Source organism: Poecilia latipinna, unplaced genomic scaffold (assembly GCF_001443285.1).
Source record: "Poecilia latipinna isolate Pla-1442-1.1 unplaced genomic scaffold, P_latipinna-1.0 Scaffold108, whole genome shotgun sequence".
Classification (NCBI taxonomy): Eukaryota; Metazoa; Chordata; class Actinopteri; order Cyprinodontiformes; family Poeciliidae; genus Poecilia; species Poecilia latipinna.
In genome coordinates this window covers 113,011-124,706 of record NW_015112724.1, presented here as the reverse complement: position 1 = coordinate 124,706, position 11,696 = coordinate 113,011, and the positions used below count along the sequence as shown (strand labels likewise).

The 11,696-nt window shown below is 41.8% G+C and overlaps 1 protein-coding gene across 4 annotated transcripts in view; it reads left to right on the top strand.

Moving 5' to 3' along the window:
• Positions 1 to 11,696, top strand: part of LOC106944683 (uncharacterized) — a 37,114-nt gene that overhangs the window by 17,759 nt on the left and 7,659 nt on the right. For all 4 annotated transcript variants that reach the window (XM_015027869.1, XM_015027866.1, XM_015027867.1 and 1 more), the window contains exons 2-15: positions 557 to 2,822; positions 5,260 to 5,321; positions 5,649 to 5,687; positions 5,783 to 6,046; positions 6,136 to 6,410; positions 6,502 to 6,689; positions 6,927 to 7,061; positions 7,203 to 7,301; positions 7,382 to 7,416; positions 8,205 to 9,130; positions 10,243 to 10,413; positions 10,498 to 10,532; positions 10,987 to 11,379; positions 11,606 to 11,668. In XM_015027869.1, the coding sequence (XP_014883355.1) occupies positions 557 to 2,822; positions 5,260 to 5,321; positions 5,649 to 5,687; positions 5,783 to 6,046; positions 6,136 to 6,410; positions 6,502 to 6,689; positions 6,927 to 7,061; positions 7,203 to 7,301; positions 7,382 to 7,416; positions 8,205 to 9,130; positions 10,243 to 10,413; positions 10,498 to 10,532; positions 10,987 to 11,379; positions 11,606 to 11,668 (4,951 nt within the window). The remainder of the gene's footprint in view (positions 1 to 556; positions 2,823 to 5,259; positions 5,322 to 5,648; positions 5,688 to 5,782; positions 6,047 to 6,135; positions 6,411 to 6,501; positions 6,690 to 6,926; positions 7,062 to 7,202; positions 7,302 to 7,381; positions 7,417 to 8,204; positions 9,131 to 10,242; positions 10,414 to 10,497; positions 10,533 to 10,986; positions 11,380 to 11,605; positions 11,669 to 11,696) is intronic.

Below are 11,696 nucleotides of genomic sequence, written 5' to 3'. Positions count from 1 at the left end.
AAATTGACAGAGAAATAACAGAGTTGGCCATTCTAAGGTAAAAACCCAGCGCATACAGCGTTCATGTGTTTTTTTTTTGTTTTTTTGTTTTGTTTTTTTTTTCATCCAGACGGCTTCCCACGACCCCCCTGCAATGGCACGGCGCCCCCTCTAGGGGGCGTGCCCCACAGTTTGGGAACCCCTGGATTATACAATCAAACGCTCCTTAGTACATTTTGTTTTAAATTAAATGATCAAATCAGTTGTCTTTCATCTATTCGGGATCTTCTGTGGCAGTGAGCTTTTATTTTTAGCTGATTTTTTTGTTACTATGGAAATGGTCCCTAGTAAACAATTGTGCCTTTATGTCTTATAAATGGCTATGCAAGTGTTTTCTGTACCATATCTGTTGGTATATTCTGTAAGACTTGGAAAATATATTGTCAAAATGTCTGTAGCTAACAGAAGAGTTGGCTAATGGACAGGAAACCTCCAAATGATGGATTTCATTCGGCTACAAAGCTAAAGTCTAGCCCCAGTCATTAACCTTGTATCTTTGTTCTTTTAAACTTTTCAGCTTTTCTTTGCTTTTGGAGAATTGCGCCCCGTGTCCTCCTCCAGGGGTCCTAACAACCCCACTTCTCAGCGGGCTTCCTGGGAGCGCGCCACTGACAGGAAGGCAAGCTGCTTCTTTGCAGTTGGCCCAGCTGAAGGCTCAGCTAGCATTAACGCAGATGAACAATGTTCTCACTGTTGGTGGCTATGCTCCAACCTTGACATCAAACACCCACATACCTGCTCCGGGATTGCCCACAAAACCACCTTCGCCGACTGCAGTGGCCATCAATCTCCTGAACCTTCTGAAGATTGCCAACACTATGTCTCATCCCATGTATAATCCCTTTGCCCCTAGCAAACAGATGCCATCCCATGGACCTTATGGACTCTCTGGTGGGCAAATGGAGATGGACCCTCGGAGGCCACCGCCTCACTTTAGCTCTGGTTCCAACTTCAGCTCTTCTGGATCTTCTGGTCTTGCCTGTGGACCCTCTGGAGGACCTATACCGTCCATTATGTCTTTACCAGGAAGCTACAGACCCGAGAGAAATAAGATTACTGTAGATGAAGACATAGACAGATGTTTGGACTTGAATATCAGTAGAGCCAGGGAGGAGGTGATACAAACTTCCTCAAGTCAAAATACCCAATTTACTAATGTTCAAAGAGACATATTTCCTTCTTCAAACAAAGGAATGCCTTCATATTTGACATCTCCTGCTACTCTAGTAAACAGATCCTTTACTGTGGATAATAGTAACGACAGTTTGGACTGGTTGCCTATATGCCAGAGGGGTTCAGAGGAAGAGTCAACAAAAAAATATTCATCTGCGTCCTCCACCTTCCAAGGCAGTGGTGAAAGTCTTTTCAGTACCTCCAGTGAAGGAAAACATATGTCATCCATTCCAGGTTTGGGTGGCTATGACATAAAAAGACCAGCTAAGTTTGTGCCTCCTCCGGAGCCCATTCGCCCCAAGTATACTTCGGAATCAGCATCGAACATCCTCCTGCAGTTTGGTCTTGAAAAAGAAGACTTGGAACACCTAATCTCTTACCCTGAAGACCAGATAACACCTGAGAACCTGCCTTTCATCCTAAGGGAAATCAAACTGGAGAAGGAAAAGAAAACTGCAACTGCTGTTCAATCCAACCCCTACAGTGCAACTCAACCCATCAGAAGTATGGGTGAAAAGGACAAGTTTATTCCTTCCATGGGGGAAAGGTTCAATTCAGATCAAATATCATCCACTGTTCTTAAACCAAGTAAAGTGATCGATTATGGACATACAGGCAAATACACCACAGAGGTTGGGAATGAAGTTGGAAGAACTGTTGGCAGTTCAGCTGTAGCTGGTGTGAGTGGAAGTTTGTTGTATACGGACAGTTTCAAACCTAGCAGTCATGTCAGAGATCCACTTCAAAGAGGCCCTGGAGAGCTAAAAACTGGACCAGCTGTCACTTCACATGGCCAGATGAGTTCTGTCTCCACTGTTGACTCACTGAGGAGCCCTGTGGCACCATCAAGCAGCGATCCATCTAAAAAATTGGGAGTCCAAGCAAGCCAGACTTCAACGCCGCTTTTCCCATCTTTTGGATTGCTGAACAAGGACACAGATTTAAGTCGACTCAAACCCGAAGGCCCCAAAATTCCTCCCCCGAAGCAGCCAGAGCCAGCTCACCAGGCATCCACTCAACCCCAGCCATTCAATCCACCCTGTAATTTAAGTCGTGGAGTTCATCCTGGGCGTCCTGGCCTTGTGCTTATTCACAGTAACGACTCTCACAACAACAATAAGAGCAAAACTCAAGGACAAGGATTAAAAGCTTCTGAACAGGCGAACAAGATACCAGCACAACAGCAGCCAATTCAGCAGACTCTACAGCATCAAGGACCGCCACCACAGAAGCCACAATTTCAAATGCATCCGCAGCCGGTTCTGCAGTTGAAACAAGTACAACAAGGTCTTCCTGCTTCCATGCCACCCCGGTTGGCTCTCTTTCCAGGTCGACCTGCTCTACCTACACCAGCCCAAGTTCCAATCCGTCCTCTTCTGCCTATGTCAGCCCCAGTGCTACTACGTCCTTCTCTACCTACACCAGCCCAAGGCCGGATGGATGCCATGCCTCGTATGCCGCCTCCAGTTTTCAAAGACCAGACATCAGCACCAAGGATGGGTCCGTCCAAACTACCAACACCGGCCATGATCAAGGACTACGCCGCGGCAACACCAAGAATATTTCCTCATACCTGTTGTCTTTGTATGAAAGAATGTACCAATATGAAGGTGAGTGGAAGAAATTGTTCTCCTTGCATTTAGGACGTTGTTGGTGTATGTTGGAGATTCGTCCTGATTTTCAATATAAATTGACATGTTTATATTTGAGAAAATATTGTTTTTAATTGGAGAATGAGTTGATTAACATACTGTTATAAAACATGAACTATTGTGAATACCAAACCATAGAAACTATTGTTCAACTTTTCATGGTTAACAACCCTGTTCCAAGCTAAAAAGTATGTTCCAAAATGTTACGAGCAAAAGTTCTTTATTGATTTATAAAGTTCCTTTGTGGGATTTGCAAACAAATTTGATCACCTGAAACTAGTCAGGAAACATTTTGTATTAGATTGACATAAACGTTTAAGTGGCATGAAATGGATGTTGTTGGACTAACCATGATTGTTGTGTAATCACATGTATAAATCTGCTAAAAATGTGGGGGAAATGTTTTCTTGGACATTGAGAAGAACAAGATGGGTCTCTGCAGAACTAAAGGATCAGTGGAAGATGAAAAATGTTTTTTTTTTTTTATACCTCCAACGTATTTTTTGTGGGAGCTTCAGGAGAAGCTGTTTCTACCTCCTTCTGGGGTTAAGACCAAATACCTTTTATTTGGTCTTACCCTCCTTTCTGGTTCCTGCTCTACTATCTGACAAGCCTGACCTTTGCTTTCCTACACTCGATACTTGTCTCCTTTCAGTGCTCCATCTGAGATTTGTCCCATTGACCTTGATTTCTTAGGATGCATTTCATTAGGACCAATCAGTGAACAGGAGGAGTTGTTGTAGTCTGCCTATCCATGGTTGTAGTTTGGCAATGCCAGACTACAACCAGACTAGGCTGTGAAGCCTATTACTCCATTGATTCTTGGGGTGCATTCACATCCTTGTGTAGTCCGCTTCAATAAAACTCTCATTGGTTTGCCTAGAACAGGGGTCACCGACTCCAGTCCTCGAGGGCTACCATCCTGTAACTTTTAGATGCGTCTCTGCTCAAACACACCTGGATCAAATAAACTGCTCGTTTCCAGCTTATTGTAGAGAGGAGTGAATGCTGGTGAGGGAATTCAGACATTTTGGAGCAGAGGTGAATCTAAAAGTTGCAGGATGGTAGCCCTTGAGGACTGAAGTTGGTGACCCCTGGCCTAGAAGGTCGGTCCGGTTTGTTTGGGCAGGCAAGAATGGACAATCAAAGTCAGATGTGGACCAAAAAAAGCTAAATCTGGTCCACCTGAAAACCTAGGTCTCTGTTTGGTTGAAGTGAACTCTAGTGCAGTTCAAAGACATGTGAATGTCATGCGGATCGGATACCGCTCCATAAGCAGAAAGTGAACTATAGTGCAGGGCATTCTGGATAAATGCAACCAAAACAAACATGCCAACAGGAGAAATGTCTCGTGTGACAACATTTCTCACTCCATTTTAATTAACATTTTGTGAAGAATGAAGATGTGCTCAATGTCTTCTTCTGAAGGTTTTGTTTTTTTTCCCCCAGTGGTTCTTCTTGCAGCGCCACCACAGGTGATTGGGGGCGGGGGGAACGGGTTGCTCAAAGGCTTCTTTAGACACATTGTACTGTAAAAGAGGACCACATCTGCTGAAAATGTTACAATTTTGCAATTGTTGCAATTTTGGTCTCCACATCAAACCGAGTCTACTGGGTTATCAGGTGTAAAGACACCCTTAAATTTGTCTTGGAAGCCAGCAGTTCTGATTAAGAGCCATTTTGTACAGCTCTGCACTTCTCTCTTTGCAGTGGGGTTGTTTATGTGCAAATTCCAGTAAGCGTCAGAGCATCCCTTCCTTTATTATCGATCTTGTATCATGATCAAATGCTAGCAATTGGGCAAAATCAGATCTAATCGTTGAAAACTTCATTATAGTCCATGCCTCCAGCCAGCAGTTGTTGAGGGTCTAGATCTTCCGTATGAAGCAAAGTATAGAACAAGGGTCTGGTTTTTACCAGACGAACAAACCACCATTTTTATTTTTTTGTTTGCATAACATGTCTTAAAGATGGACATTCTGCTTCTCATATTTTCCTATCAACCCCTCCCTTCTCAAGCTGTTATTTTTCTTCCTTGAACTGAACATTGCAACGATCCTGATGGGATTTAGGAGACTAGAGATATTTCAAGACCTAGAAGACTGAAGAACCGGACGGTGGAAGTTCCCAAAGGCTTCTTGTCATTGTTACAATTCTGTAAAACTTGTGCATTTTTGATAAAGATTGTACTCTTGATGATGTTTTAATTTTGGATTGGGGTTCTTGCAGTTTTTTTTTTTGCTGTGTATTTATTTTTGTATCTTTGTTCTTTGTTTTACTAAACTTAGTAAAAGACTGTTTTATTGTCTGAATATACTTAAAAAAAGTGTTTTGATGAGTTAATGTAGTTTAATAAAAGTGGTGTTTTAATACATCTGTTTGTTGTTCTGAATAGGACTGGCTTTCCCATCAGAACACTAGCCTTCATCTCGATAACTGCAGACTGCTGAGGTTACGGTGAGTTTAAAATAAACTTTGCTTTCGCTCCATAATTTCTCACTGTTACAATAAAAATTCTATTGATGTTCATGGGCAAGGTGTTTATAGATGTACTTTGGAACAACAATAACCGCATAACTATGTGGTATACACAAAGGAATCAGAAATATGTTCATGTACTTGTTGCCCAAGTTTAATGTTCCTTCAGTTGAGGCCCACATTTTCAAACAAGTACGAATTGGTTTGAATCGTTCCTAAGTCTGTTCGTTTCTTGAGTTTTTGCTGTCTTAATGTTGGAACCTTGTCTCCTTTTGATTTTAATTGGTGTTTTATTTTTCCCCAAAGATGCCCTGATTGGGATGGGACGACACTGGAGTTACTGAGGTAACTGCTGGTTTTCTCTCATAGTTGTGACACCTTGTGATCGTTCTCCTTTTCCGTTTTTCAACCATGCTTTTCTTTGTCATAATTCTCCACAGTGGTCCGGGTAAAGGTACCCAACCCTCGCCCACAGCTCTTGGCCAGAGTTTCCATGAGACTCGTTCCCATTCCCTCAGCCCTCAACGCCAACGTGGATCAGAGGATGGCAAGGAAAGTCCGCACCACCATTATGGGTCAGAGAGTAGAAGACAAAAACGTAGCAGCCGCTCTCGATCACATAGTCCACAACGCCATCATTCCTCCGATGGTCAACGAGAGAGACGAAGTAGCAGATCGCCACACACCTCCAGACACTCTCGCAGGTCTTTTTTAAAATATACAATGTTTTATATATATAAAAATGCCATAAAATTTTGTAAGTCACCTATATTTGAACAATTGTTTCTTTTAGGTCTCGCTCTCGTTCCTATGATCGCCCAACCTCGTCTCACCACCGCTCACGTTCAAGAAGTTACGAGAGGCGATCACCTCCCAGGAAGAGGGAAGCCAAGCGGTCGTCACCGAGGAGAAACTATGAGCGTCGATCGTCTCCAAGAAGAAGCGACGAGAGACACTCGTCACCAAGGAGAAGCCGTGAGGCGCGGTCTCCAGCGGAGAGATCCGCACCTCAGCGTAAGAGGTCCAGAAGTGCCGACAGACTGGCTAAGAGACTCCTGGAAACAACAGGTCTGAAGAATGCCCAAGATACTTTACCTTCAACTTTTAATAAACGAGTAAATTCATGCTGGTAAATCACAAATTCTCATTGTTCTTGTAGCTGTCCAGTCTCTGTCCAAACAATCTAACCTGGAGGCCATGGTTAAAACTCTGGCTCCTGCGTTACTGGCTGAGCTGGCTAAGATGAAGTCCTCTTCCAACATAGAGAAGAAGACGTCTTCTGCTAAATCAGCTAAAGCCACATCCAGCCGTCCAAAGAGCGGGAAAAGCTCTTCAGCGAAGCCTATGGTGAGTTTCATTTGACAAATGGATGTGAAACCTTGTTTTATCTGTTTACTCTGACTTTGGGCTGTGATTCTTCAAAGTAAAAGTTGGAGAGAAGAAGCAATCAGCTTGCATCTCCTTAACTAAAACGAATGTGCGAAGGTTTTAAAACTTGAGACTTAACGGTGCTAAAGACGTTTTTTACAAAAAATGATTGGTGCTTCATGTTTTTATCTGTTTATTTCCTTTCTGTTTCTTCAGTCTGCTGAGTCCTTATCTGCTGGCAAAGTGAGGCTCTCTAGCGTTTCTGCTTCCCTTTCCCATGACGACATTTTTGATGCCTTGGAGAAATTTGGAAAAGTCAAAGAAGTGAACATAGCAAGAGCATCACTGCAGGTATGCAGCATACATCTAATTAATTATTGGTTATTTTCATGACCAGTAGTGTGTTGATCTATCCAAAAAGTAGATGAATGGGATGAGTGGTCATAATTTGACTTGCACATTTTTATTCTGTAATTTTGTCTGTATCTGTAGGCAGTCATCCATTTTGAGAAAGAGGCAGATGCAGAGAAAGTGAAGAAATTACAATGCTTGCAAGTGAAAGGACTGACTGTCTACGTTGACAAAAAAATGGTAATTCACTTTCTCATTTGCTTCACAAATTTACCTCTCAATAACAGCACTGAATGAGAATCAATGTTGTTTATTTACAGAACGTTGTTTCCATGAAGCCTCAGTCGGCGCAGAAGTAAGTTTTACCTCACAGTAACTCTCAAGTTGAACTATAAAAAACACATAAGGTTGGCTTTGATAAAGCTAGACTACTAAGTTCCAACGTTAAAAATATTGGTCTCAAAATACCTTTGATTAAGAAATCAAGATCAAAACCTGTGCTGTCAGAATCAGCTTTAACTTTGGTTCTACTTTGCTCTCAATGAAGACATGTAAGAGGAAAATTATGAATCATTCATATATTCATAGAGTTTTTTACAAAAGAGGAAGATGAGGTTGAATTGGTGTGAATAGGTATGGTATCGATCTGGGCTCTGACAGTAAACAGATTGTGTCCAGGATGTGTGGGGTCTGCAGAGACGTTAGCTGTCCTTTCTTCACCCTAGATCTCTGAAAGTTGTGACAGAGGGAGTTTGTTTTTATCTTCCGTAAATATTTCTTTACGGAAAAGAAAATATTTTCTGAAAAGTAAAACAGGGCGTCATATCAATTTGTCAAAAGAAAACGCCAGTTGCCGTTTATAATGATTAACGTCTACAGGCTGCTTCATTAAACGCTCTTACGCAGTTATTTGTTAGAGTTGAGTCTCCTGTGAAGGCATAGCTAGTAACGTTCTCAGCCATTCTTTGTTGCAAGGAAGGTTTTTGTTGCTTTTCTCTACATTTGATACCGCAGTTTTCTTCAGTTTCTACAACATGAAAGGACATTTTGGAAGATTGTTTATGTGTTAGCCTAAAAACCAACCTTCAAATCTCTTTTCTTTGATTCAGATAATTCTCCTCTTACTTTATCCTTTCTCTGCAGAAAGTCTGCAGAGTCCAGTACAACATCCACTGGAAAAGCTAAGGCACGTGCTGTACCTGGGGCTAAATCCATAGCGACAGGCCAAGTTGCTCCAAAAGCAAAGGGTGTCCCCACCAAGCAGGTAGCTGTAAAGAAACCCAATACAGCTGGGAAAAGTGCAGTGAAACCGGTTGGAGTTAAAACTACAGAAGGCCCAGGAGTCCAAAAAACCAGAAGTCCAGTAAAGACGGCCGACGATTCTAAAGACGAAGCAACAAACACGAAACCTGAAGGTGATGAAATAAAATCTGCTGAAACTCCCAGTGAGACCGCTGAGGTGATGAAGACGTCGGATACGACTGTCTGTGATGAAGATAAAGAGGAGAAAATGGAAGTGACTCCTGAAGCAGGAACATCGTCAAACCTGGTGAAGGCTGAAACCCAACCAGACGCTTTGGGTGTGAAGGACTTGGAGTCCAAATCAGCAGCACCAGAAAACCAGCCAGTTGCTGCCAAAGCAGAAAGCGAAGAGCTCCCCCTGGTGTCCAAAACCGTCGACACAGAGGGAACCTCTGAAGAGAATCAAGTAGAAGAATGTCTCAAAGTGGATTCTGTAAGAATCAAAGTTGAAGATGCTGAACCTGGAAAGGCTGAACCAGAAGAACCCATGGAAATTTTGAGTTCTGCTGAGTCCAAAGACCAAGTTTCAGAAACTGTAAAACCAGCTGCTGGAGTTAAAACTCCACCGTGTTCGTCGTCTCCATGTAAAACCGCTGCTGATCCAGGTCAAACACAGCAAACCGCAGTGAAAACTGAAGAAATGTTAGAGAGAGACTCATCGCAGGTCCAGCCGTGTCCGATGGAGGAATCAGAACCCCCAGCAGAAAAGTTAAAGACAGAAACTGAGCAGCTACAGTCTCCAAAGAAGACAGAAACGAAGCAGGAAGGTGAGTTTGAAACAGTTTCCATCCAGTTGTCATGCAAATTTTGAGCAAACTATTAAAATGACGTAAAGTAGAAAATGCGTAGTAGGTATTTTTCCTTCTACTGGTTTAGCGTAATTTTGTACCAGATGTTGACATTAGGGATGGTTGGAGTAAAGGGGATCTAGCACAGGCCAACTAGCATGAATCAAACAACTCAGAAAAATGGAGAGTTCTATTGTGGTGCCTCTGGTAAGGCACAGATACACTAGTGAATGCAGTCACTCGCTGAACTTAACCGAAAAATGTGTTTTCATCTCTCGTTTTGCACATTAACTCTTTTTCGGAAAATCCAAAAACCACCTCAAGCGAGTAATAGTTCTTTTCTTATTATTTAAAACCTTGCAGCTTCTTTCAGTTGTTTCTAATGTGATACTTCAAAAAGAAACATAAAAAATCGTGGGTTTGAAAGGCGACTAGTTCAGTAGATATCAGATGGCAGATTCAGTTGATGTTATGTTGTTGGAGTGTTTAGTCAATGTTTTAAAGATCTTTTTTCTGGACATCTTTATTTATATGCAACAGCAGTAACATACATTTTTAGGACTTATGTTTACTTACGTGAAATAGATTTTTTTGTAAGTAAAAATGAAATAGATCCTCAAAATCTTTGGGACTGTTTTCTTTAACTTGCTTCAGCAAACTGACTGATACATTTTATCTGTCGTCCATGTTGGTTTATATATGGATCATTTCTGCCTTGTCAGCTCAAAAACTGCATTTTAGGAAATCCCTTAATATTTTACATCCCTTTGTTGTTGCATAAAAGCAAAATGAAACCATTTTTGCTTGTATGGAGATCTTTTATCAAGTTACGAAGTGTTTGGGATGAAGTTTGAGGAAAAGAAACTTGGTCCAGTTTTTCTATTTCTATGTTGTTGAGGCTTTTATTTGAACCTTGATCAAACTAGCAGACAGCCACCACTCACTACCTTTCACAGGGTTAAACAGGTTACTTTAGGAAAAAAGTTGTCCTGATAATTAACTCCAGTGTTTTTAGAATTCATATGAGCATGATGTGAAAATAAATCTTTGCGTGAACTCATTTTATTTTTACTCCGAACAATCTGTGACAGATGTAAGCAGTCATCTGACACCAGAACCTGTGAGCGACGTCGTGGCCGTGAAGCTTGACGAACCAACATCTGCTGAAGCGAAGCCTGATGAAGCCGCAGCGGCACCGGCTGACCTTTTCTCCCTCGCGGCCACGGTGAAGACAGAAAAGGAGGAGCAGCAAAAAGAAACAAGTAAGAAGTCGCATAACGTCGGTATTTGATCATACTTTCATTTAGCTTGCGCATCACTTCTCCCTAAAACATCTTGTCTTGCAGAACGCACAGCAGAGAAAACTGTCAAGTCCTCGACGGTAAGTTTTTATTTCCAAAACTCTTCATAAGTATTGCTCATCATTCGTGTGGAATAAGTGGATAATTATTTATTTATTTATTTAGAAAAGAAACATTAATTTTGCAAAATACATGGAAGAATCCATTGCAGCAAATTTGCTACAACTTGCTGCGAGTTTAACTTGAGTAAAATATGCAAATATAAACACCAGAATCAGGTTTATTCACCAGGTTTCTGCACTCAAACCAGGAATTCACCTTCAGTTCTGCTTTGCTCTTAATTAAAACATTTAAAATACAAATGTATAAAGATTAACACCAGGTTTGGTTACTTGTAAATATGTGCAGCTGTTTTTACATGGGAAGAAGACGAGCTTGAAGATGCGTCATGCATGACATCGTTCTGGACTGTCAAATACTTTGTCCTTTTCTACCTTTATACTGTGTAATATTAGCTTTCTGTTTTGTTTGCAGCCTCTTTCAAAAGACTCTCATAATGAGAAACAACCTCCACCTCAGACCCGTGCCTCAGTTTCCCCAACTCCAGCAGAACCCATCCAGTCAGGTTCTGTCAAAGCAGATATGATGGCTGGAAAAAACGAAGCAGGGGTCGTTGCAGTCCCGACTGCGTCCCGTAAGTCCAATGAAAATCCTGAGAGGAAGCGGTCACCCAGCGCTCCAGTCATCCCTGCAGAAAACCGAGCCACGCCTGATCTGTCCACCTCCACCATGTCAGTCGCGGCTTTGGGCAACCTGGAGGACGACGACGCTGAACTTCCTCAGATCAATGAAGAATTTTTCAGGGTGCTGACAACAGCACTTCGTGAGCACAGACTAAGACAGGGAGAAAAGAAAGCAAGTGAAGAGGTGAGACTGGCTCTAAATCATGGCATCTAGATGCCTACTCGTATTGAAAACTACTGCAAACACAGTAACTCTAGATATTTTATGATGCCCAATATCAAAATTGGGACTTAAATGCTGTTATTTAATGTATACTTTCTGTTCAGTACTTGACCAGTGGCTGAACTTCACAGTTATCTAAAAATGCTTTAAAAGTCCAAAAACTGATATTTTTTATTTGGTTCTTTAGAGTCTCACCATAAGCAAAACAACCTCTGAAGGTATGAAGGAGGAAAACACGCCACTCACAAAGGTAAATTAGCAGAGCTGTTTTCCCGAAT